Raw genomic sequence first — 21,540 nt, 5'->3', positions numbered from 1 at the left:
TAGTTGTGTTGGTTTCTAAAGCACGCTCCCTCAGCCACCAAGCCCCTTCATGTGGCCCTCCATGCAGCTCCAGACATTCTTGCAAGTGTGCCCCAAGATTGGGGGAGTGCTGGGAAGGGAAAGGGCTTCTCTGTCCCACCTCACTATGTCAGAAAAGCAACTTCAGTATACACCCCAGTGATTGTGTGTGTGGGTGATGGCATCTTTCCATCTGAAGGATGGCACATTCTCAGGCTTCCCCTCTATCCCGGGTCTGTGTCCCAAACAATAGGACCTTCCTCTCCTCTGTTTTAGCCTTTCTAGACTTCATAATGTATTTGAGAGCTTCCACCCCATAATTAATGTACTTAAATAGTGAACATGTCAAAATGGGATTGATAAATCGATGACTAAGTGTATCTATATATGACTCCTATTATAATGAAAAGGCATTTATAAAATACCCACACAGGTGACATTCTAAGCTCTGCAAAATGCTAATTATCATCCTTCCCTCCGGCCTCCCTTCTCCCAAATCAAGGGCAGTTTTTAAGTCCTTCATCCTTTTTATTAGCTTGACTCGTTTTGGAAGTCTCTGGGATTCATGATGGATGATCACCACCCTGGGTCTTAATCAGAAGTCCACACACATACTCAACGGTAAGTACCTCCTTGCAATTTCTCAAAGACCAAGTAAAACCTTGTGTCATCTTCAAAGAACTCAATCAGCTCCAAAATGTTCCTTAAATAGGGAAAATAGGAGGAGAGGGAAAAGGGGGGAAATGGTATTATATATTAAAGTCTACTTACAAATATACAATGAAAAAAATATACAACACCTGGCAGTGGGGCAGAAATCAACTTGAAATCAGAATGCTTATTAAAGACCCGTGTGTGGAAGCAGCCAATGGTGTTAGCAAGATTCAGGTCACCTTATCTTTCCATAATGTTTAGTCTCTGGTGTTTTCACCAAGTCTGTGCTGTCAAACCCCAGCCCTAAAACCCACTAGGTAGAGTTATAAAAAAGTCCCGGTCACATTAAACTGAATAAAATCTGCAGCCGACTGGAAGCAATTGCGGCTAATAACACTGAATAGTAGGTGTGTGTCCTGGAGGCAAGCAGCAAATAATTACTTGCCCTCCCTCTTGCCCATAAATCACAGGGCAGTATTTACATTGCCTGGAGAAAATGGAAACATCTGTCAAATAGACTTGGGGCCTAACGTGGGCACCGCTAGACCCTAACTGCTAAGCGCTGCTTAATGAAACGGCCGCGTTCCTGGCCACCGTAGCACTTGTGGCCTTCCCCGGTGAGCACTCTCTGTCTGCCTGAGTATTTCAGTGCTCCGCCAACAAGGTCGTCTTGTAACTCAGTAGGGAAGCCACCAGCCTGGATATTGGAGGTGTTGGGGGCTTTTTTTCTTTTAAAGAATAAAATAAACCAAGTAGAGTCTCTAATGCTGAACTAAGAAGCTGCAGGGCTGAAAATAAAAATCTGTCCCTCATAAAAAAAATGCTGACTACTTTGGGAGATACCAGGCTTTTACTAGTGTGAAGGCATCCAAATAAGATGGGCAAAATGGCCTCATTTGAAAGAAGATTGTGGAGGCAGTGCCTGGAGTTAAATCAACAGCAGCCCCCATCCTCGAAGCTTAATGACAAAGCCATCAATACCAGGCCACTGGCTCCCTGCTGACCCTGCCATGGAGGGAGAGAGGGGGAAGTGGAGTCTTAGAGGTGACCCTGATTTAAAACCACACTGAGAGAGCTGCTTATTTGGAGCTGGTGGTGGGCAGAATGAACTGAGGCTAGAGATGACCTGGACCCAGCTATCTAGAAGGAGTGCTAGACAAAGTTCCAGAATCTTAGTGGTATCTGCACATATGTAAATATTCTAGGAGCAGAAACAGCAGCAAATATTCTTAACAGTTCTCCTCATCTTGGTATTAAGGGCAAGTCCTTAAAGATTTCTACCAGGCAACACTCAGTCAACCTAGTTTCCACAGGTACCAAAAGAAATAAAACTCCATTTCCCCCCAACAACCACTGATTCAGATGGTTTATTCTTCTAACTTGCCCGAACTGCTGATATTTACAGTATTTCAGAAGACACAATAGCTCCTTTGCTGTTACTGCTGCTTTTCCTTTCTCTCCCTAATACTGAAAAGTGGAAGGAGGTACCTGCCTTGTGGGGACAGGAGTGAGAGCTAAATGCTGGGGTCAGGAGATAGTAAGAAATAGCCTCCTCTTCTGTGGCCAAGCGTCCCCCCAGAGAAGCAGCGAGAATCACATGATACTCACTTGTTTCCCTGACACTGATACAGCGTCTCCACCTCTCGAAACACCCTACTCCGACTGTGCCCTGCTTGTTTTTCGATGATCTGTGGGAAGAATAAAATCTGTCATGTACACCCACCTGACCTCAAAACAGCCCCTTGGCAGGAGCCCTCTGGGAGAATGCAAGGCCATACTCAGTCCAAATCCAGTGTCGAGAAGTCTGGCCTAGGCCTTGGTGACACCAGCAGTGTGGCTCTGTTGGCAAAGCAGCAGACTGGCCTCAGGGCTTTCCAGCCCAGCTGAGCCCATTCCACTCTGGCCAAGCACAACACCAAGGAAGTGAATGAGGCTGCTGCCCCCAGCTGCCCAGGGGAGACTGAGGCAGCCGACTAGACAAAGAGCTACCTTACTCAGCTCCTCCTCCTGTGGGCATCTCTTATCCACCTTAAGGGTAAGCATTTACTGCGTCTACTGAAGGATCTTCTCATGCTGGAGGGAGAAAGGTTGATGGAGGACACCGTGGGGTGGAGCTAAAGCTTTGACACCCAGCTCAGAGGCTGCCTCCATGATCCCCCTGGCAGAAGTAGGCTCTTCCTCTTCTGAGAACTTACTCTTTGGCAGACACTGTGTTAAATGATTTATTTATGGCCGGGTGTAGAGGCTCACGCCTGTAATCCCAGCACTTTGGGAGGCCGAGGTGGGTGGATCACCTGAGGTCAGGAGTTCTAGACCAGCCTGGCCAACACGGCAAAACCCCATCTCTACTAAAAATACAAAAAAATTAGCCGGACATGGTGGTGGGCGCTTGTAATCCCAGTTACTCAGGAGGCTGAGGCAGGAGAATCACTTGAACTAGGGCGGTGGAAGTTGCAGTGAGCCGAGATTGTGCCATTGCACTCCAGCCTGAGTAACAGAGTGAGACTCCATCTCAAAATAAATAGATACATAAATAAATAAATAAACAAACAATAATAATAATTCATTTACACAATCTCGGTTGACCTTTATGACAACATCGAAAGACAGGGAGGTATGAAACATTTGCCCTCAGTCCAGAGCTGACTCCGAAGCCCTTGCTATCCCACACCTGCTCAGATGCTCTAACTTCTTCGAGGACCTGGAGGCTTTGTCTCTTCTGTGATACCGTGGGCTGCTCCCCCTCCACACCTTTACCTGAGATGCTTGGCAAATGCTGACTGAAGGAACAGATAAGCCAACAGATGGGAGGGTGGTTTCCAAAGGGACTGGCTGCCTCTGCAAAGCTCTCTGGACCCATCTGGAGCCTCAAACCACTGCACACCGAGCATGTGGGCAAATCTGCAGAGCCTAGCCCTGCCTTACAGCTCCAACGTGCACAGTGGGCAGCACAATGACATCCTCTTCTTTGAGACTTCAGACTTCTCCAATACAACGTGGCACAGATATCCATGATCAACCGTAGTTTTCTAAAACAGTCTTTGACTGTAAACCACAGTGGGCCCATTTTCTGAGTAGAGAGGTGTAGTGCTGGGGAACAGAAGTGATTCAACTTCATTCCCCAAGCATTTCAGATCAAAGTCATGAAGTACTTTCTAGCAGGCAAGTTTTCCACAGCACAGTCTTCTCTGAGGAGGTAACGGGCTCTTGCTACTAGAGATGGGGGAATGGAACATGCACAACTATCTGGGCAGTCATAGAGGAAATTCAGGGTTAGGTTATCTTGAAATTCCATTCCCATCTTGAGACTCTAGGATCAGTTGGGTGCCTATAGGAAAAGCTGTAATAAGCTAAGTATTGTAGAGCCATATTGGGAGAAGTAGCGCATCTCTAGGGAGCTTTGAAAGAGTAGGGGAGAGAAGAAACATGGGCAGAACTGCTGAAACCAAGGAATTGCCAAGCCAGAGTCCAGTGTTTGCCCCAAAGATGCCAGGGGGGATGTGGAGGAAGGGCCAGGTTTTCCTTCCATTATCCAACCTTGAAGAAATAAACCTCTCATCCATAAATGTATTTAAACCTTTGGAAATTGGTTTATGTTTGTGGTTTTTACCACATTTAGACAGATATATCAATTTTTTTTTTTTGAGACAGAGTCTCCCTCTGTTGTCCAGGGTGGAGTGCAGTGGCGTGATCCTGGCTCACCTTTGCCTCCTGGGCTCAAGTGATTCTCCCACCTCAGCCTCCCAGGTAGCTGGAATTAGAAGCACATGCCACCACACCCAGCTTATATATATATATATATATATTTTTTTTTTTTTTTTTTGAGACCAAGTCTTGCTCTGTCGCCCAGGCTGGAGTGCAGTGGTGTGATCTTGGCTCACTGTGCAACCTCCACCTCCTGGGTTCATGGGATTCTCCTGCCTCAGCCTCCCGAGTAGCTGGGATTACAGGCGTGCACCATGCCCGGCTAATTTTTTGTATTTTTAGTAGAGATGAGTTTCACCATGTTGGCCAGGCTGGTCTTGAACTCCTGACCTCAGGTGATCAGCCTGCCTCAGCCTCCCAAAGTGCTAGGATTACAGGTGTGAGCCACCACGCCTGTCCTAATTTTTCTATTTACACTTAGGCATATGTTTTAAAAATCACTTGTAATTTATACTGATCTGTTTCCCAAAAGAAATTGAGATAGTGCTCTTGTTACCATGCGAAACAATACTCCAGCTGAAAGGAACGTGGCTTAGCAGACTTGCTCACCCTTCTAACCTGCAGCTGGGACTGTGGAAAGTTGGTTCAAAGAAAAGAAAACATTTCCTTCAGGATCCAATTGGGCTGGGATTGCCAGTGTGAGGTGGCACTTGACCTGGTGGCTCAGGTGGGTGATTTGAAATCAGCTTGGATTTAAAAAGACCCTTTCTCTAGGTGAGTAATCCTCAAACTTTGGTGGCTATGAGACTCACATGGGGAACCTGGTCAAGCCACAGAGATCCAGGCCCTATCCTACATCTGGAAACCTGGATCTCTGTGTGCTTTGTTAGAGCTGTAAGGGCTTCTTTTTTTTTTTTTTTTTTGAGACGGAGTCTCGCTCTGTCGCCCAGGCTGGAGTGCAGTGGCCGGATCTCAGCTCATTGCAAGCTCCGCCTCCCGGGTTTACGCCATTCTCTCGCCTCAGCCTCCCGAGTAGCTGGGACTACAGGCGCCCGCCATCTCGCCCGGCTAATTTTTTGTATTTTTTTTTAGTAGAGACGGGGTTTCACAGTGTTAGCCAGGATGGTCTCGATCTCCTGACCTCGTGATCCACCCGTCTCGGCCTCCCAAAGTGCTGGGATTACAGGCTTGAGCCACCGCGCCCGGCCAGGGCTTCTAATACACAGTAGCGTTCACAGCTGCCCTTCCTACATCAGTAGTCCTCAAGGGTTAGTGAGTGTCAGAGTCACTAGGGGAGTTTGTTAACATTTGTATTGCTGGGCCCACTCCTGTTTCTGAGTTGGTACTTCTCAGGTAGGGCCAGGTAGCTTCTATTTCTAACAAGTTCCCAAGTGATGCTGAGGCTGGTCCAGGGCACACATTTTGAGAACCACTGCTCAAGATCCAGCTGTTCTTCCATGTGGAGAGGGCAAGTGGAGGCACAGAGGAGTGACACGAGCCACTCCAAGGCCTTGCAGCTAATTAAAGGCAGCAATGAGGCCAGAAGCCACTTCTCCTGCCCCAAAACTGAGCGATCAGTCACTTTAGTTTTTTTTTCTTTTCATTATTTTTTCTGAGATAACATTCAGATGTTACCAAATCAGTCACCTTAGTTTTTAATTCTCACTATCATGCTAACATCTAATACTTGTATAGCATTTTGTGACGTGTAAACTGTTTCCACCTCTCCCAGGATATTTTAATTTTCATCTTCATAACTGCCTCAGGAGACAGAAGGGAAGGTATCATCATTTAGAGATGTAGGAACTGAGGCTTACAGACATTTGATGACTTACCCAAAGCCAAACAGTTATAGTTTGTCAAAACAGAAATTCAGGTAGGCCTTCTAATTCCAAATCTGGTTGTCCACTCCCTGAAGTTGACTTCATTTGTCAGAATAATGAGAAACTTACTATGAGCCAAGCATTGTGCTAAGGACTTTACCTGTATTAACTTATTTAATCCTCACAACAATTCTACGTAGGTTCTAGTGTTACACCCATTTTACAGATGAGAAAACTGAAGGACACAGAGGTTAAGTAACTTGCCCAAGGTAACACAGTAAGTAAGTAGAGAAACCAAGATTTGAATCCAGTGAATACAGCTTTATAGCCCCCATTCTTATGGAAAATAACATTTATTTGGTTCAGGATGAGCTAGAAATGACTATTTGCAAAGTAAAGCCTGGCATTTAGCTGAGACACTCACTTTGACAGCATACTCTTTGCCATTCTGTAGGCTCACGGCACCTTGAACTTTGGCATAGGCTCCCTCTCCAAGCAATTCAGAGGTCAGCTTGTACATATCTAGAGGTGAAATGGATGAGAGGAATAACAAGATGAGTCACCCTACTGCAAGCTCAGATGGGAAGAACTTCTGTGGCTCAGCTTCCCTGATCAGACGACACAGGCACCCAATGACTCTAGCACTCAGTGACAAGGAAGACAAGTAGCTTTCCCAACCACCTCAGGACCCATTTTCTCAACAACAAGGCATCCTGTTCCTCATTTTAGAAATGAGGTCAGCAAAAGGGTCTCAATTCAGCACATACTTCCTGAACATCTACTATGTGCCAGACAGCATAACAGAGTAAGGAATAAAATAAAGGCCAGGTGCAGGGGCTTATACCTATAATCTTAGCGTTTTGGGAGGTCAAGGCAGGAGGATTGCTTGAGGCCAGGAGCTCAGAACCAATCTGGCCAAACATAGCAAGACCCCATCTCTAATATATATATATTTATGATCCCTCTCCTCTAAGGGTTGCAGTCCAGTGGGGAAGACAGACACATACACAGGTGACCCCAGAATAAACCAGGCATTGGTAAACACTATCACAGAGGGACAAGGTACAGTTAAAAAAAAAAAAAAAGTTGGGAGAGGAAAGGGTTAAATATGTTCAGAGAGGCTGGGCACGGTGGCTCACACCTGTAATCCCATCACTTTGGGAGGCCAAGGTGGGCGGATCAAGAGGTGAAGAGATCAAGACCATCCTGGCTAATGTGGTGAAACCCTGTCTCTACTAAAAATACAAAAATTAGCTGGGTGTAGTGGCACACACCTAAAGTCCCAGCTACGTGGGGGGGCTGAGGCAGGAGAATCACTTGAACCTGAGAGGTGGAGGTTGTAGCGAGCCAAGTTAGTGCCACTGCACTCCAGCCTGGCGACAGAGTGAGACTCCATCTCAAAAAAAAAAAAAAAAAAAAAAATTTTGTTCAGAGAATCTGGAGGATCCTCAGAGAAGGGCTATGAATGAATATTCATGTACTCATTTACTGACCACCTATTATGTGCCAAGCTCTGTGTAAGCACTGGCTATACAAAGGAGAATAAAACACTGTTCTATTTTATACCCCATACAATGGAAGTCATTGGAGGCTTCTGAGAAGTCTCCAGAAGTCACCCACAGGAAATAGACAGAAGTAGGATGCAAAGGATGCCTTGAGGTTTTTAGGGTACTGAGTCATAGCTGTTCTAACAGAGTAATAGATCTGGGTTAAAGGAACATCTAGATGACCTGCCCAAAAGCTCACAAAGGGCACAGCTCTTTGAGCCCCTTCCAAAGGACGCCACATCTCCATCACAGCACTCGCTGCCTGACCTCATCCCCACTCAGCCTCCATTCTTCAGCCTTTTCCTCTTGAGGCACCTAGCATTGAAACCACAGCCACAGCTGAAGACATTTCACCCATGAATTAGATTTTATCACTTTCAGTCAGGAGAAGTCCTGTCATGGCACAAACTGTCCTTAAAAAACAGGAAGTAGGCCGGGCGCGGTGGCTCAAGCCTGTAATCCCAGCACTTTGGGAGGCCGAGACGGGCGGATCACGAGGTCAGGAGATCGAGACCATCCTGGCTAACACTGTGAAACCCCGTCTCTACTAAAAAATACAAAAAAACTAGCCGGGTGAGGTGGCGGGTGTCTGTAGTCCCAGCTACTCGGGAGGCTGAGGCAGGAGAATGGCATGAACCCGGGAGGCGGAGCTTGCAGTGAGCTGAGATCCGGCCACTGCACTCCAGCCCCGGCGACAGAGCAAGACTCCGTCTCAAAAAAAAAAAAAAAAAAACAGGAAGTATTCTCTTGTGTTAACTGAAAGAGCAAAAGAGCTGTTGATTAGGAAACTATTTGAAAACCCTTGGGATCTTTGTCTCTCCCCGATCCCCATCCCCTGACACACACACACACACACACACACACACACACACACCCCTGCTGTTTGAGTTAAAGGCAAACAAAAAAACCCTGCTGAAAGTACCTTCTTGGTTCCATCATAGTTTGGTCTTTCAGTTGTTTATAAGAGCCGATGGCACGCTGTTATTCGTAAGTGTTTTAAATGACGTGCTTCTCACAATGGACACGTTGGCATTAGCCCTTTACACATATCAGGATAAGGGGGTGACTGGAGGTCCCATATTCCCAACCCATAAAGTGCTTGTTATTGGAACCACTCTACAGAACAGCCAATTCACTAGTGTGTCTGGAAGGCTGGAAGGAGGGACCATGAGGGGAAGCTACTTCAGACCTCACAATGAAAGAAAACAAAACAGATGAAGCGGGGCATGTTACTCCTAGGAGTAGCTACTGATGCTTTTGGTGCTCTGCACAAGTGTCCAATCACCCCATCACATGCCCAGTGATAACAGGACCCACACTGAGCCTAGTGCCTTGCACATAGAGAGTGTCAAAAAATGTCTGATGACCCAGTATCGTGTCTACTGAACACAACATGTACTCTATAAAATGTAGTCAAACACATACAGCATAAGTAGCTACAATCTGAGAGACAAACTCTCTGCTTATAGGAGACTCGTTTCATTTGCGGCCATGGCTTTTGGTATTTCTCTCTTCCTCTGACATGGTTCTATCTCTCAGCAGCCCCTCCAGGAATAGCTGAGGGAAGAATCACACCTGAAAAAAGGGTGGAAGACCCCAGGCAACGTCACTGATAGATAGGTGTTCCTGTTCCCTGAAAAGGAAGCAGTACCTGAGCCATTCACAGGAGGCCAGTGCATCATCCGAGAGCTTTTTCCATCCCCGCTCTCTTTCTGTAATGCCCTGCATAAACTCCCTCATCCCCATCTTATCTCCCTACCACACAGATACACCAGCCAGCTCTAACTTGACACATTCTGTGATCTGGATCTGTGGCTCCTGGAATGCTCCTCCCATACTTGGGGAGCTGCAGGCCCAGATATAGGGGAGTTGTGTGACCAACCTTCAAACTTTCCTGGCAAGGAGTCAGTGGTCCGGGCCCTCCGCTTCTTCTTCCTCCTCCTGTCACCATCTGTGATGGGAAGGGGTTCACTGCTGCCCATCTCTGGGAGATATGAGGAGAAGGAAGGGAAACATCACTGTACTGGTCAAGCTGTAAATTTACCCAGAAGGAAAAAAAAAAGGTAGTGGGGGGAGGACCCAGGAGGCTTACACTGATGGTTTTTAAATATCTGTGAAGACTATTGATTTGTTTTGACCTAGGAGGAAAAACTAAAGGCAAAGCCATTATGGGAGATCATTAACTGTGGAAAGGAGCTCAGACAGGCAGGCTAGATTAAAAGAAGCCAGCGGAAGCCTGCTTTAACCAAGCTCATTAGTGCATGGATTTAGATCTGCCAACGGTCAAACCATATTCTCCAAACAGAACGATGACTCCATAGGCAGAACCCCACCTGTGACATCCTCCAGCCTCAGCGTCAGAAAGGCAAAACCGAGGGAGCTAGGCAAGAAGGGGGTTCGGAGCGGGGGACCATGCAGATGAGTCACAGGCTCAGCAACATCGCTATGGATGCGCACAGGGCACAAATGGCCTGGAGTGGAGACAGCCTCTGTGAAGGTAGCAATAGGGCTGGGGTTCAAAATGGCCCCAAATTACTTCATGTCCAAGAGCATGGACTTGAGTGCCTATGGAGCCTACGGCACTGTCTCCTCCCATAGCTCCTCCACCGGAAGGGCTGCAGGTAAGGCCCATTCAGAAGTCAGCAGTTGACAGGTCTGCTCCAGGCTGCTGGATGAGGTCACTTATTGCAAAAAACCTTATTATCTCTCATTGGCAAGCACCTGGCTCCCCATCTTAAAGGGAGGATTTGTCAGGCAGGCATTCAGACACTGCACAGATTGGGCAGAAAAAGGTCGGATGGAAAGAATAAGCAGGACACTGAGATGGGAAAGAGAAAAGGAGGAACAGTGAACCAGTGCCCAATCACAGTCCTGTTTCTAAGACACTCTAGTATGGGTTTTTCCCTGTTAAAGATAAATTACTTATAGAACATGTCATGCCCCTGATCCAGAGTGGAGCCTTAATACTCTTTGCCTGCAGTTAGGAATAATAAGATTTCTCTGAAGTCTCTGGGTCTAAATCCCCACCAGGGTGATTAAACCTTTACATCCTTCTAAAATAGAGGCACTCGAGTGCTGATGGGGTATACGACGTGAGAGACTTTTAGACCAACCTTCAATAAACACAGGCTCTTGGTTGTTGGTGTTGTTTTTTTTTTTTCCCCTTCTTTTTTTTTCTGAGAGCTTTTAAAATGGAAGCTGGCTCTTCGCCCATTGAGGGGAAAGGCCCACTCTCTTCTCAGAGGATCCGGCGGTATACGACCAGAGAAAGAGCAATTCTGCTAGGAAGACTGGTTAGTGCCCAGGCAGGTCCATACACTGTTCTCAGAGGCAAGTACATGACAGCCATCAGCAGAAAGCACACAGGACGCAACTTTCAACACCACAATCCAGACAGCACGGTTACGCAGCCAAGTGTCTGATAGCTCAATTTAGGCGCATTCTTCCATCCATTTTGGTAATCTGATGACAGCACATTTTTAATTATAGTTTAGAATGGGGAACAGATAAACACATGGATAAAAGAAATCCACAGAGGATCTCAAAGTACAACTGTAGCCAAGAGCTTCAAACACCAAGATATATCTGGGGACGGCAACACCCTATGAATTCCAAGAATTAAACATCTGGCTGGGCACCGTGGCTCACGCCTATAATCCCAGCACTTTGGGAGGCCGAGGCGGGCAGATCACTTGAGGTCAGAAGTTCAAAACCATCTTGGCCAACATGATGAAACCCTGTCTCTACTAAAAATACAAAAATTAGCCAGCCGTGGTGGCAGGTGCCTGTACAGTGCCAGCTACTTGGGAGGGTGAGGCAGGAGAATCGCTTGAACCTGGGAGGTGGAGGTTGCAGTGAGCCAAGATCACACCATTGCACCCCAGCCTGGGTGACAGAGCAAGATTCCGTCTCAAAAAAAAAAAAAAAAAAAAAAAATCAGCACCTCAACACCCACCCTCACCAAGGTAAATTAAAACGAAAAAAGCTGCCCAAATGTATGACACAGTGGGAAATTCAGCAGAAATAAAACGCAGGGTCACTTATCTTCAGAGCTCAGGGAGGGGGTGCTGGCCATTGGGGCAGCAGGCTGAGAAGGAGGAACCATTGTCTCTCTCTCTTGCCCTGACCTTGAGTGTAGTCCAGAGGCAACCCGTGTCCGCATCTATTTTCTCATCAGCACCGCAGGCCCAGAGCAGAGGAAACAGATTTGGGTTTCAGCTCTTTCTCCTTCCCCTGTCCACACTCTGATGGAGGGCCCCAGGACAAGCAAAACAGCCGAAAGGCAGGCAGAGCAGAGGAGCAGCAAGAGGACTGGAGGCATTATAATTCACAGGGGACACTCAGGCACATGACTTTAATGAGAAAACCCTGTTAGCGACAATTTATACTTGGTCTTTACCACAGCAGGGCTGAGGGAGCCTCTTGTGCGAGAAGCATCCCTCAGAGCACTGCCACACACGTAATATTAGATTTTATGGCTTCACACACACACAAAGATAGAGTACCTGGTATATTCTGCATGGATTTCAATGAAAGAGGGTACGCCAGAAGGGACAAATGGTTAAGACTTTCCTTGGAAACGGAACTTGGAGAGTTGTTTCTGAAACTAGGAAGGAGAAAATGTAGGAAGATGGGTGAAGTGAAAGAAACATGCTTAGTTTCCCTGGTTACAAAGGGGGAAGAGAGAGGTGTCATAATCTCACCAAAGGGTTGCTAGTTGCCCATGTGGAGCCTGGCCACACACAGTTTTCATCACAGAGTCCACTAGCAGGTTTGTGGGGCCTTAATTCATCAGGCACACACTCACGGGATAAATGCTGCCTCAGGGAGTGGGACCCCCCTACAGTAAAGCTGCACCTCAGCTCACCTGCTTCCCTTGGCCTAGGAATTCTTCTTGGTCATCAAAACCCGGCTCAATAGTCCCCACCCTTTTGCAGCTCCCTGATAAACCCAGATGAGTTAAGGTTTCTACAAAGACTTTGGAAGTCTGTTAGGCGCTATGCAAATGGAGGGTGTTACTGAGCAGAACCAGTAGTTGGTGCTCCATCCTCTGCTCCCAAATACCCTGCGAGAAGCCCCATGAGGGCACTGATTTTATTTGGCCTTGAGTGCTCCTGTGTTCCTAAAGGCCGAGACTGTCCCCTGTTCACTTGTTTCTCCTACAGATCATGGCACAGTGTCAGACACATAGCAGCCATCAGAAATTGCACTGAAATGGAAATGATATGAAATGACATGCACACTGTTAGGTGCGGGGTATGTCACACTGGCCCTTCAGGTACCAAGTGCACATCCTGAAAGAAACATGGGTACAACTTTGCCCTGTAGACAATGCAGAGTAAGGCTACTTAGTTCTATGAATCCAGTTCAGGAATTCTACTAATTCCTGGATGAACCCCCTTTCAAAAAAGGGTCTAGGACACAAAAGGTCCTTCACTTTCTTTTCTTTTTTTTTTTTTTGAGATAGAATCTTGCTCTGTCATCCAGGCTGGAGTGCAGTGGCATGATTTTGACTTACTGCAACCTCCACCTCCCAGGTTCAAGCGATTCTCCTGCCTCAGCCTCCCAAGTAGCTGGGACTACAGGCACGTGCCACCATGCCTGTCTAATTTTTTGTATTTTTTAGTACAGATGGGGTTTTGCCATGTTGCCCAGGCTGGTCTTGAACTCCTGACCTCAGGTGATCCACCCGCCTTGGTCTCCCAAAGTACTGTGATCACAGACGTGAGCCACCACACCCAGCCAGGTCCTTCACTTTCTAAACAGAAGCCTGGTTCTTGCTATAGGATTGAGCAATGTGTCTGTTATTATAGAGGAGGAAGTGAGCACTTTTCAGTTTTCAGGCAGATCCCAGCTGGTCTGGAGGCTCCCAGCACTTCCGCTGCCTCCAGCCCTTGCCTTCCTCTTGGGAATGGCTCAGCGGTCCACCACGTGTCTATTAGTGGAGGTGGAAGTGGAACTGAAGAAGCAGCAGGCTGCTTGCTGACAGGGAAGGCACACAGGCTTGGCATCAGGCGAGCAAGGCAGAAGCCCTGGTTCAGATATTACAACAGAACCAAGGCCAAGTTACTGTGCCTCTTAAGAGTGTCAGTTTCCTCATCTATCAAATAGGTTTAAAAACACACCCGCCCTGTCTATCTCACAGGTTGTTGTAAAGACCCAATGATGGCCAGGTGCGGTGGCTCACACCTGTAATCCCAGCATTTTGGGAGGCCGAGGCAGGCGGATCACCTGAGGTTGTGACCAGCCTGACCAACATGGAGAAACCCCGTCTCTACTAAAAGTATAAAATTAGCCAGGAATGGTGGTGCATGCCTGTAATCCCAGCTACTCAGGAGGCTGAAGGCAGGAAAATCACTTGAATCCAAGAAGTGGAGGTTGAGGTGAACAGAGATCGCGCCTTTGCACTCCAGCCTGGGCAACAAGAGGGAAACTCTGTCTCAAATAACAACAACAACAACAACAACAACGACGACGACGACAAAAATACCCAAAGATATACTTCATATAAATATGTTTCCAAAAACATATGCATATGCAGAGGTATGTATGCATACATATGAACCCAATAGAGTAGAAAGACTAGACGGAAATACACAAAACTGCTAATACACATACAATTTTAAAAAGCGACAACTATGTGGATATTTTGTACACATTATCTCTAATTCTTATCCTAATCTCAAAAGGTAAATATTTTTGCCATATTTCAGGTAAGGAAAGCTCAGAGCAGGCAGCTGGTAGATTAAATAACCTACCCAGTGCCAAACATCTAGTTAGTGGTTTAACTGGGATTCAAACTCAATGCTGCTCTTTCAAGTCCAGACCATTTCTAATATATAATAGTTTTCTCTATGTGATGGGGTGATTTTTATTTTCTTCTTTATATTTGCAATATTCTCTAACTTGTATACAGTGAAATTTATTTTTTATGCTATTCTTGTTTAACTCACGTTTTATTTTTAAATAAAGTACACCATAATCTTTCTCTAACACATATTGGAATTTGGTATCTGATTTTAGTTTTTAAAAATGTGTCTGGATTTCTCTGTATTAAAATTCAACATTCAGTGACGAAAGAAACATTTTAGGAATAAAGGTGCCTTGAAGATACTAATTTCACAATCATTCAAAACAACCAATGTTATTTTTTAAAAAATGTTACTTCTTAAAAGTAAATATTTTATAAAAACAAACGAAAAAATGTGCTGAACACTGGAGCCTGAGAGCTATGGCTCTCCTCCACCACACGAACTGCAGCAAGCTGCTTAGCTTCTCTGAGGATCAGTTTCCTTGTATACGAAATGAGGTAAGCAGAAGGCCTGGGCTGTCCATGTCACAAGGCTGCTGTGAGGATCGAATACGAGACTAGAAGTGAAAGCGCCACTGACTTACTCTTCAGTAATACTCTATTTATTGGACACCTACTGATCATCTGCTGCTAGACAATGAGAGTACAAGAGAAGACCCAGTCTCTTTCCTGATGGGCGTTTAAATCTGCTGCTGACACTTAAAACAATTTCAACACAGTAGGACAAGTGCTGGGACAGGGAGGCTCCAGGCGCTGTGGAGCAGGCGAGAGGAAGCTAACCCAGTTGGGTAACTAGAGGAAAAGACAGCTAAGCCTCAATACCTGAGGGATGAGTGGGCTGGTCAGGCTGGGGCCTGGGAGAGAGTGTCCCAGACCAAGGAAGGGCTGGTCAGGCTGAGGCCCTCCTGGAGGAGGGCCAGAGGCCCAGTGGGGGCCACTGGTGATCGCTCTGTGTGATCACTGGTGAGTGAGGAAGACTGACCCCCTCACTTACATCTTTGAAGTAGCAACCGGAGCAGTATTAGAGTCCACATGACTACTCCTAGTAGTGACATTACTCACACACACACAGAGCACATGGGAGGAGGGATGACATTAGCTCACGAGCAGTCTCATCGTCATCGATGACGTCTCCATTCCTAGGCATATGTTTATCTTGTTTTCTCCATTAAAATAGGAATGCATATTTCATTTCTTTGTAAAACCTGTTAGTGAACAAGCACTGACGGAACTGAAAGTATGTTAAGTGTTAAGAATACAGATCCAAGAATCATCCTGGTTCCTGCAGGGGAGAGGTACAGAGAACTCACAGAGCAGATGAGGAAGGCTTGGGGAGGCTTCCTAGAAGGCCTACTACAGCACAGACAGTCCTGACATGCAGGTACCCATCCACCGTTCTGCCCCAGAAGGTGACCTCGAGGCCCACCTTCTGAAAGAACTGTGTTACTTCTCCACAGTCTTACAAGCCACACTGTCCCCAAAGGAACCAGATCTGCACTCCAAATTTTGAAGAGCCTGCAGAGAATGCATCAGTTTTCATATCTGTGCGTGAAACCAGAGACGATCCTCTCCCCACTAAGAATCTGACTTTGCTGGCTAGCTCAGCTCTGCAAACTTAGCTCACACTCCTCTCCCAAGCACTTCAGAATTCTTTTCAAGGTCTCCCCAACCTTTAAGAGCGATTTCCCTCAGCCTAAAGAGCTTTCTTGAGAAGAAATAGTGGTGAGAGCAAGCAGAGGAGTGTAATTACCGACCCTTCTCGGGCATCAGCTAGCTGAGCATTCCACAACAAATGGAGAATGCAGAAAATGATCAGGAACTGAGAGACGCTGAAAGGAAGTGTCATGGGCACTCTAAGGAAGTGGCCAAGACCAAGAAATGTGAGACAGAGGAGGCAATGAGGGGGTGCCTGGGGAGACTGACCCCCTCACTTACATCTTTGAAGTAGCAACCGGAGCAGTATTAGAGTTAGAGTCCACATGACTACTCCTAGTAGTGACATTACTCACACACACACACACACACACACATGCTGCTTACTGTAGGCCAGGCAGCATTCTAAGCACTTCACCAATGCTACACTTTACATATACTACCTTCTTTAATTATCACAACTTTATGAGCTAAGGATCCAGATTTTACAGATGAAGAAACTGAAGTACAAAGAGATTAAATGATTTGTTCAAGGTCGCATACATCGTAAGTGGCAGAGCTGAGATCTAAATCTCGATAGTCTGGCTCAGAATTCAAGCTTTTAACCATTACACTGTATTTAAATTTTAATGCTGAAAGGCAGAAGGGGGTAGCTAGTAAAAGTAGCCAGGCACCAATGAGAATGCTTTTGTTTATAACCCTTAGCACAGAGCTTCCCTGCTGATGTGCTGTGAATGAGATATTGATCCCCTCATCAGGCCTCCAGTCACTCGCTGTTACTCAGGTGTGCAGAACAGTATCATTTTCAGCGTGTGCTATGATGTGAGAAGGTTGGGCAGCACTGCCCTAGCTTCCAGAAATATAAAGGCATTATTACCACATTATCATCATCCTATTCATCGAAAACCTCATTCATCAGAAGTTTCTTCTTGTTCTGAGCTTGCCTTGTATTTTGTGTTTTGTCATGTTATGAAAGATGAGCTACCAACCAAAGTCCACCCACGTTATTTCATGGCAGTTCTGGTGTCAGGTACAGGCTACGTTCTTCTGCCTGACCCATTAGTGGGAAGATTTGGTTTTGTGGCATCATTATTATGTGGGGACAAGGAGAGGGTACACTCAAACACTAGTCAGATTTAACACATGATGGATGAAAGGAGTCACTTGTAAAGTCAGCTCAATCAAAGGACAGTCTGTTCACAGTGATACTGCAAGGGGCTAAGGTATTCCCCAAGAGTCTGGTGTGAGGGGAGGCTGGGCCGCAGCATGTAGGTGGCAGCGTCTCGCTTCGCTGCAATGAAACTGGCAGGTGAGGCCTGCTAGGGTGCCAGCAAGGAATCCCCCACGGGCCTCAGACAGGACTGGGGGCCTGAGAATCCCAGAGACAAAAGGTCACAACTCCAGTCCGTCTTCTTCCTCTGTTCTGATTCTGGGATCACAAGCAGCCTTCAGAGCTGTCACTGCATCTCCTGGTGGAAGGAACAGCAAGAGGAAGGACGTGGAAGGGGAGAAGGAAGTGTGTGCTGAAGAAACAGCAAGCAAGAGGAAAGGGCTGGATGCAAGTGGGGAGCAGCATGTAAAAAGCTGACGAGGCCGGGCGCGGTGGCTCAAGCCTGTAATCCCAGCACTTTGGGAGGCCGAGACGGGCGGATCACGAGGTCAGGAGATCGAGACCATCCTGGCTAACACAGTGAAACCCGTCTCTACTAAAAAATACAAAAACTAGCCGGGCGAGGTGGCGGGCGCCTGTAGTCCCAGCTACTCGGGAGGCTGAGGCAGGAGAATGGAGAATGGCGTAAACCCGGGAGGCGGAGCTGCAGTGAGCTGAGATCCGGCCACTGCACTCCAGTCCGGGCGACAGAGCGAGACTCCGCCTCAAAAAAAAAAAAAAAAAAAAAAAAAAAAAAAAAAAAAAAAGCTGACGAAGGTGGGCTGCGCTCAGGCCCCCAGGCACAAACGCAGTCCACGAGGCTCTCCAACCCCCAGCCCCTGTCTACCTTCCAGCCTCAGCACCCAACACAGCCATTGTTTCACGGAAAAATGAAACTAGCGGCTAGTTTCGCTTGCAATTCAAGGGATCTCACACGTGCTTTTCCTTGAGTCAAGTGCTGTACTTTGGTTTGCCGCAGAAGCGCTTTATGAGTATTTCAATTTTGTTACACAGAATATTAAAGAGATCTATACTCAGGGTTGGAATTCAACAAAACTGATAATTTTTGCTACTTCATCAAGGACATTCTTGTGTGAAAATGGCATTAAAAAAAAAGCCAGGTGCGGTGGCTCATGCCTGTAATCCCAGCACTTTGGGAGGCTGAGGTGGGCAGACCACGTGAGGTCAGGAGTTGGAGAACAGCCTGGCCAAATGGCAAAACTCTGTCTCTATTAAAAATACAAAAATTAGCCAGGTGTGGTGGCAGGTGTCTCTAATCTCGGTTACTCAGGAGGCTGAGGCAGGAGAATCGCTTGAACCTGGGAGGCGGAGGCTGCAGTGAGCTGAAGTTGTGCTGCTGCCCTCCAGCCTGGGCGACAAAGTGAAACTCCACCTCAAAACAAAAACAAAAACAAAAAACTGGGAGTACAGAGCAGTGGAGAATACAATGGCTACTAGCACAGTTCAGCATCACCACCTTGACCAAGGCACCAATAGTATTACCCATTGTTGCTCTGCAACAACAGATAACATATTAGTACTATTACAAAAATCATTTTGACTGCACAGATTCCTGGAAGAGTTTTGGGGACCCCCCACGGTCTGCAGTGTATGCTGCGAACCACTGGCCTAGGTGATGGGGAGGGATTGGGTGTGACTGGAGCTGTGCCTGGGGACCATGGAATTGACTGTGATGCGAAGAACAAACTGGAGGCTAGAGAGTGAGGGCTGAAAGAGGCGGCTGTAACAGTCCTGGGCAGGGTGAGATAGGCCTACAACGGAGGCAGGGAGAGCAGGGAGAGTAAGGAAGAGGAGGTGAGGTGTGTAACAGAGTGAGGGAATGAAACCATTGAGGCAGAACTGGTCCTAGTCCCTACCAAATGACTGAAGAAGGTGAAGGGAGCGAAGACCATGGTCCTTGTTGAAGGAAGGGACAGTGTCTAATTCCTTTCCATCCCCACTGCCTAGTATGCAGTCAGGAAGAGGCGGGCCTCATATACTTATGATTACATGTTTATTAATCAAAGTCAGGTCACCATAAGAACAGTAGGACCATCAAAGAGGGGAAGAATTCAGGAAGTGGAGCTGGCTGGGGATGGGGAGCAGGGAAAGACAATGGCACCACCGGGGAACTTCAGATGAAGAGGGGTGACACAGACACCAGGGACTACGAAAACTCACCGATCAGGCTACAACCACTCTCACTCAGCCCTCGTCTGACCCAAATCTGCAAGTGAGGCATTATTCACAATCTCCCAGGCATGACAAACCTCTGGTGACAGTGTAACACAGAACACTTCAAAATGTCATCATATATATCAGATATAAGTTAAAAAAAACCTGAAAAGATACATCTCAAATTATTGTTATTTTTTGAGCTAGGGTCTTGCTCTGTCACTCAGGCTGGAGTACAGTGGCACTATCTTGGCTCACTGCAGCCTCCGCCTCCCAGGTTCAAGCAATCCTCTTGCCTCAGCCTCCCAAGTAGCTGGGACTACAGGCATGTACCACCATGCTTGGCCAATTTTTAAATTCTTTATAGAGACAGTCTTGCTATGTTGCCCAGGCTGGCCAAATTATTAGCAATGGTTATTCGGGGAGGGACAGTGTCTAATTCCTCTCTATCCCCACTGCTTAGTATGGAGCCAGGCAGAATGGAGCTTCATATACTTCTTTTTGTTTTAGCTTGTTTTGTTATGAAGTAGTTTTAATTTCATAATTAAATAGATCTGGCCAGGTGCAGTGGCTCACACCTGTAATCCCAGCACTTTGAGAGGCTGAGGCAGTCAGATCGCTTGAGGTCAGGAGTTTGAGGCCAGCCTGGCTAACACGGTGAAACCCCATCTCTACTAAAAACAAAAATTAGCTGGGTGTGGTGGTGCACGCCTGTAATCCCAGCTACTCAAGAAGCTGAGGCAGGAGAATCGCTTGAACCTGGGAGGCAGAGGTTGCCATGGGCCGAGATTGTACCACTGCACTCCAGCCTGGGTGACAGAGGGAGGCTGTCTCAGGAAAAAAAAAAAAAAAAAGTAAATAAATATGTTTTAGTTACATGTTTTCCTTATGACCCCTGCCATGTCATTCTGTAGAAATGTGTTCCTCCTACTAAGAGTTATCTGAGTTGTACCAGGGCAGCTCCGCTAATCCTAGCTAACCAACTAAGTGCTGAAAACCACGATCTGCTAGACGGTCTCTTACCTGCCCCTTCCTCTGGATGTATCAGATCATTTCAATTTGAAGTAATCTAAAAGGATAACTGAAATGTACACCCAATCTTACCTATAGGTTTTCCAACTTTTGGGAAGATACCATCCGTAAACTTGAAATCCCAAATGAAATAAAGCCCCTGTCAGGGAGTTGGTGTCTTCCAGCTACATGAAGTGTCTCAATGGCCTTTGTACGTAGCTGGCAATCTTCAGTTCTCCACTGGCCTCTGACATGGAAACCTTGAAAAAGCAGAAATAGAAAGGAAATCAAAATGCTGACTTCTTTAAAAGGACCAGAAAAGAGAAAGATCAATCTGAACGTGCCCCAAACCTATGAGTTACCCCACTAAGTAGATATACACACGGCAATCACAGATTTCTCATCTTTAAAATCAGACATTTGAATTAAATTTTTTATAGAGATAGAGTCTTGTTATGTTGCCCAGCCTGGCCAAATTATTAGCAATGATTATTTGGGAAGGGGCAGCATCTAATTCCTCTCTATCCCTACTACCATTAAGCACTGGAAGATTTAACAAAGGTCTGAGTGAAATTTTTCAGATTCTGTTTCCATTATGGGATTCCAGACTCAAAAAAATGTAACTGGACCTGGGTGATAGAAATAGACACCTCTGCTCTGAGGAGTCTCAGGCAAAAGGCAAAAGTTGACAGGCCAGGCGTGGTGGCTCATGCCTGTAATCCCAGCACTTTGGGAGGCTGAGGCAGATGGACTGACTGAGCTCAGAAGTTCGAGACCAGCCTGGGCAACACGGTGAAACCCATCCCTACAAAAATACTAAAATTAGCCAGGCGTGGTGGCACGCACCTGTAGCTGCTTGGGAGGCTGAGGCAGGAGGATTGCTTGAGCCCAGGAGGTCAAGGCTACAATAAGCCAAGATCATGCCACTGCACTCCAGCCTGGGTGATAGAGTGAGGCATTCCTCTGCTATCCACATTTTTAGAGAAATGAGCTGGGCTCTCTCTCTTAGTAGCCAAGTCCAAGTCTCACAGGCAAGAGGTAACAGAGCCCAAA

At 46.6% G+C, this 21,540-nt stretch overlaps 1 protein-coding gene across 17 annotated transcripts in view; it reads right to left on the bottom strand.

Annotated features, from left to right (window-relative positions):
* The window catches only part of MKNK1 (MAPK interacting serine/threonine kinase 1), a 47,893-nt gene that overhangs the window by 16,689 nt on the left and 9,664 nt on the right, over positions 1-21,540 (bottom strand). For 7 of the 17 annotated variants that reach the window (XM_033226533.1, XM_033226535.1, XM_033226524.1 and 4 more), the window contains 6 exons: positions 20,581-20,747; positions 12,193-12,293; positions 9,570-9,671; positions 6,565-6,662; positions 2,281-2,360; positions 648-721 (listed from right to left, as the gene is read on the bottom strand). In XM_033226533.1, the coding sequence (XP_033082424.1) occupies positions 648-721; positions 2,281-2,360; positions 6,565-6,662; positions 9,570-9,671; positions 12,193-12,208 (370 nt within the window). In that variant the 5' untranslated portion in view covers positions 12,209-12,293; positions 20,581-20,747. Of the gene's footprint in view, positions 1-647; positions 722-2,280; positions 2,361-3,429; positions 4,001-6,564; positions 6,663-9,569; positions 9,672-10,800; positions 11,150-12,192; positions 12,294-20,580; positions 20,748-21,540 lie in introns of those variants that run through there. The other 10 variants (XM_033226537.1, XM_033226528.1, XM_033226536.1 and 7 more) reach the window with 5 other exon arrangements.

This window comes from Trachypithecus francoisi, unplaced genomic scaffold, assembly GCF_009764315.1.
Source record: "Trachypithecus francoisi isolate TF-2019V2 unplaced genomic scaffold, Tfra_2.0 Lachesis_group12, whole genome shotgun sequence".
NCBI lineage: Eukaryota > Metazoa > Chordata > Mammalia > Primates > Cercopithecidae > Trachypithecus > Trachypithecus francoisi.
This window is presented reverse-complemented; position numbering and strand designations above follow the sequence as displayed.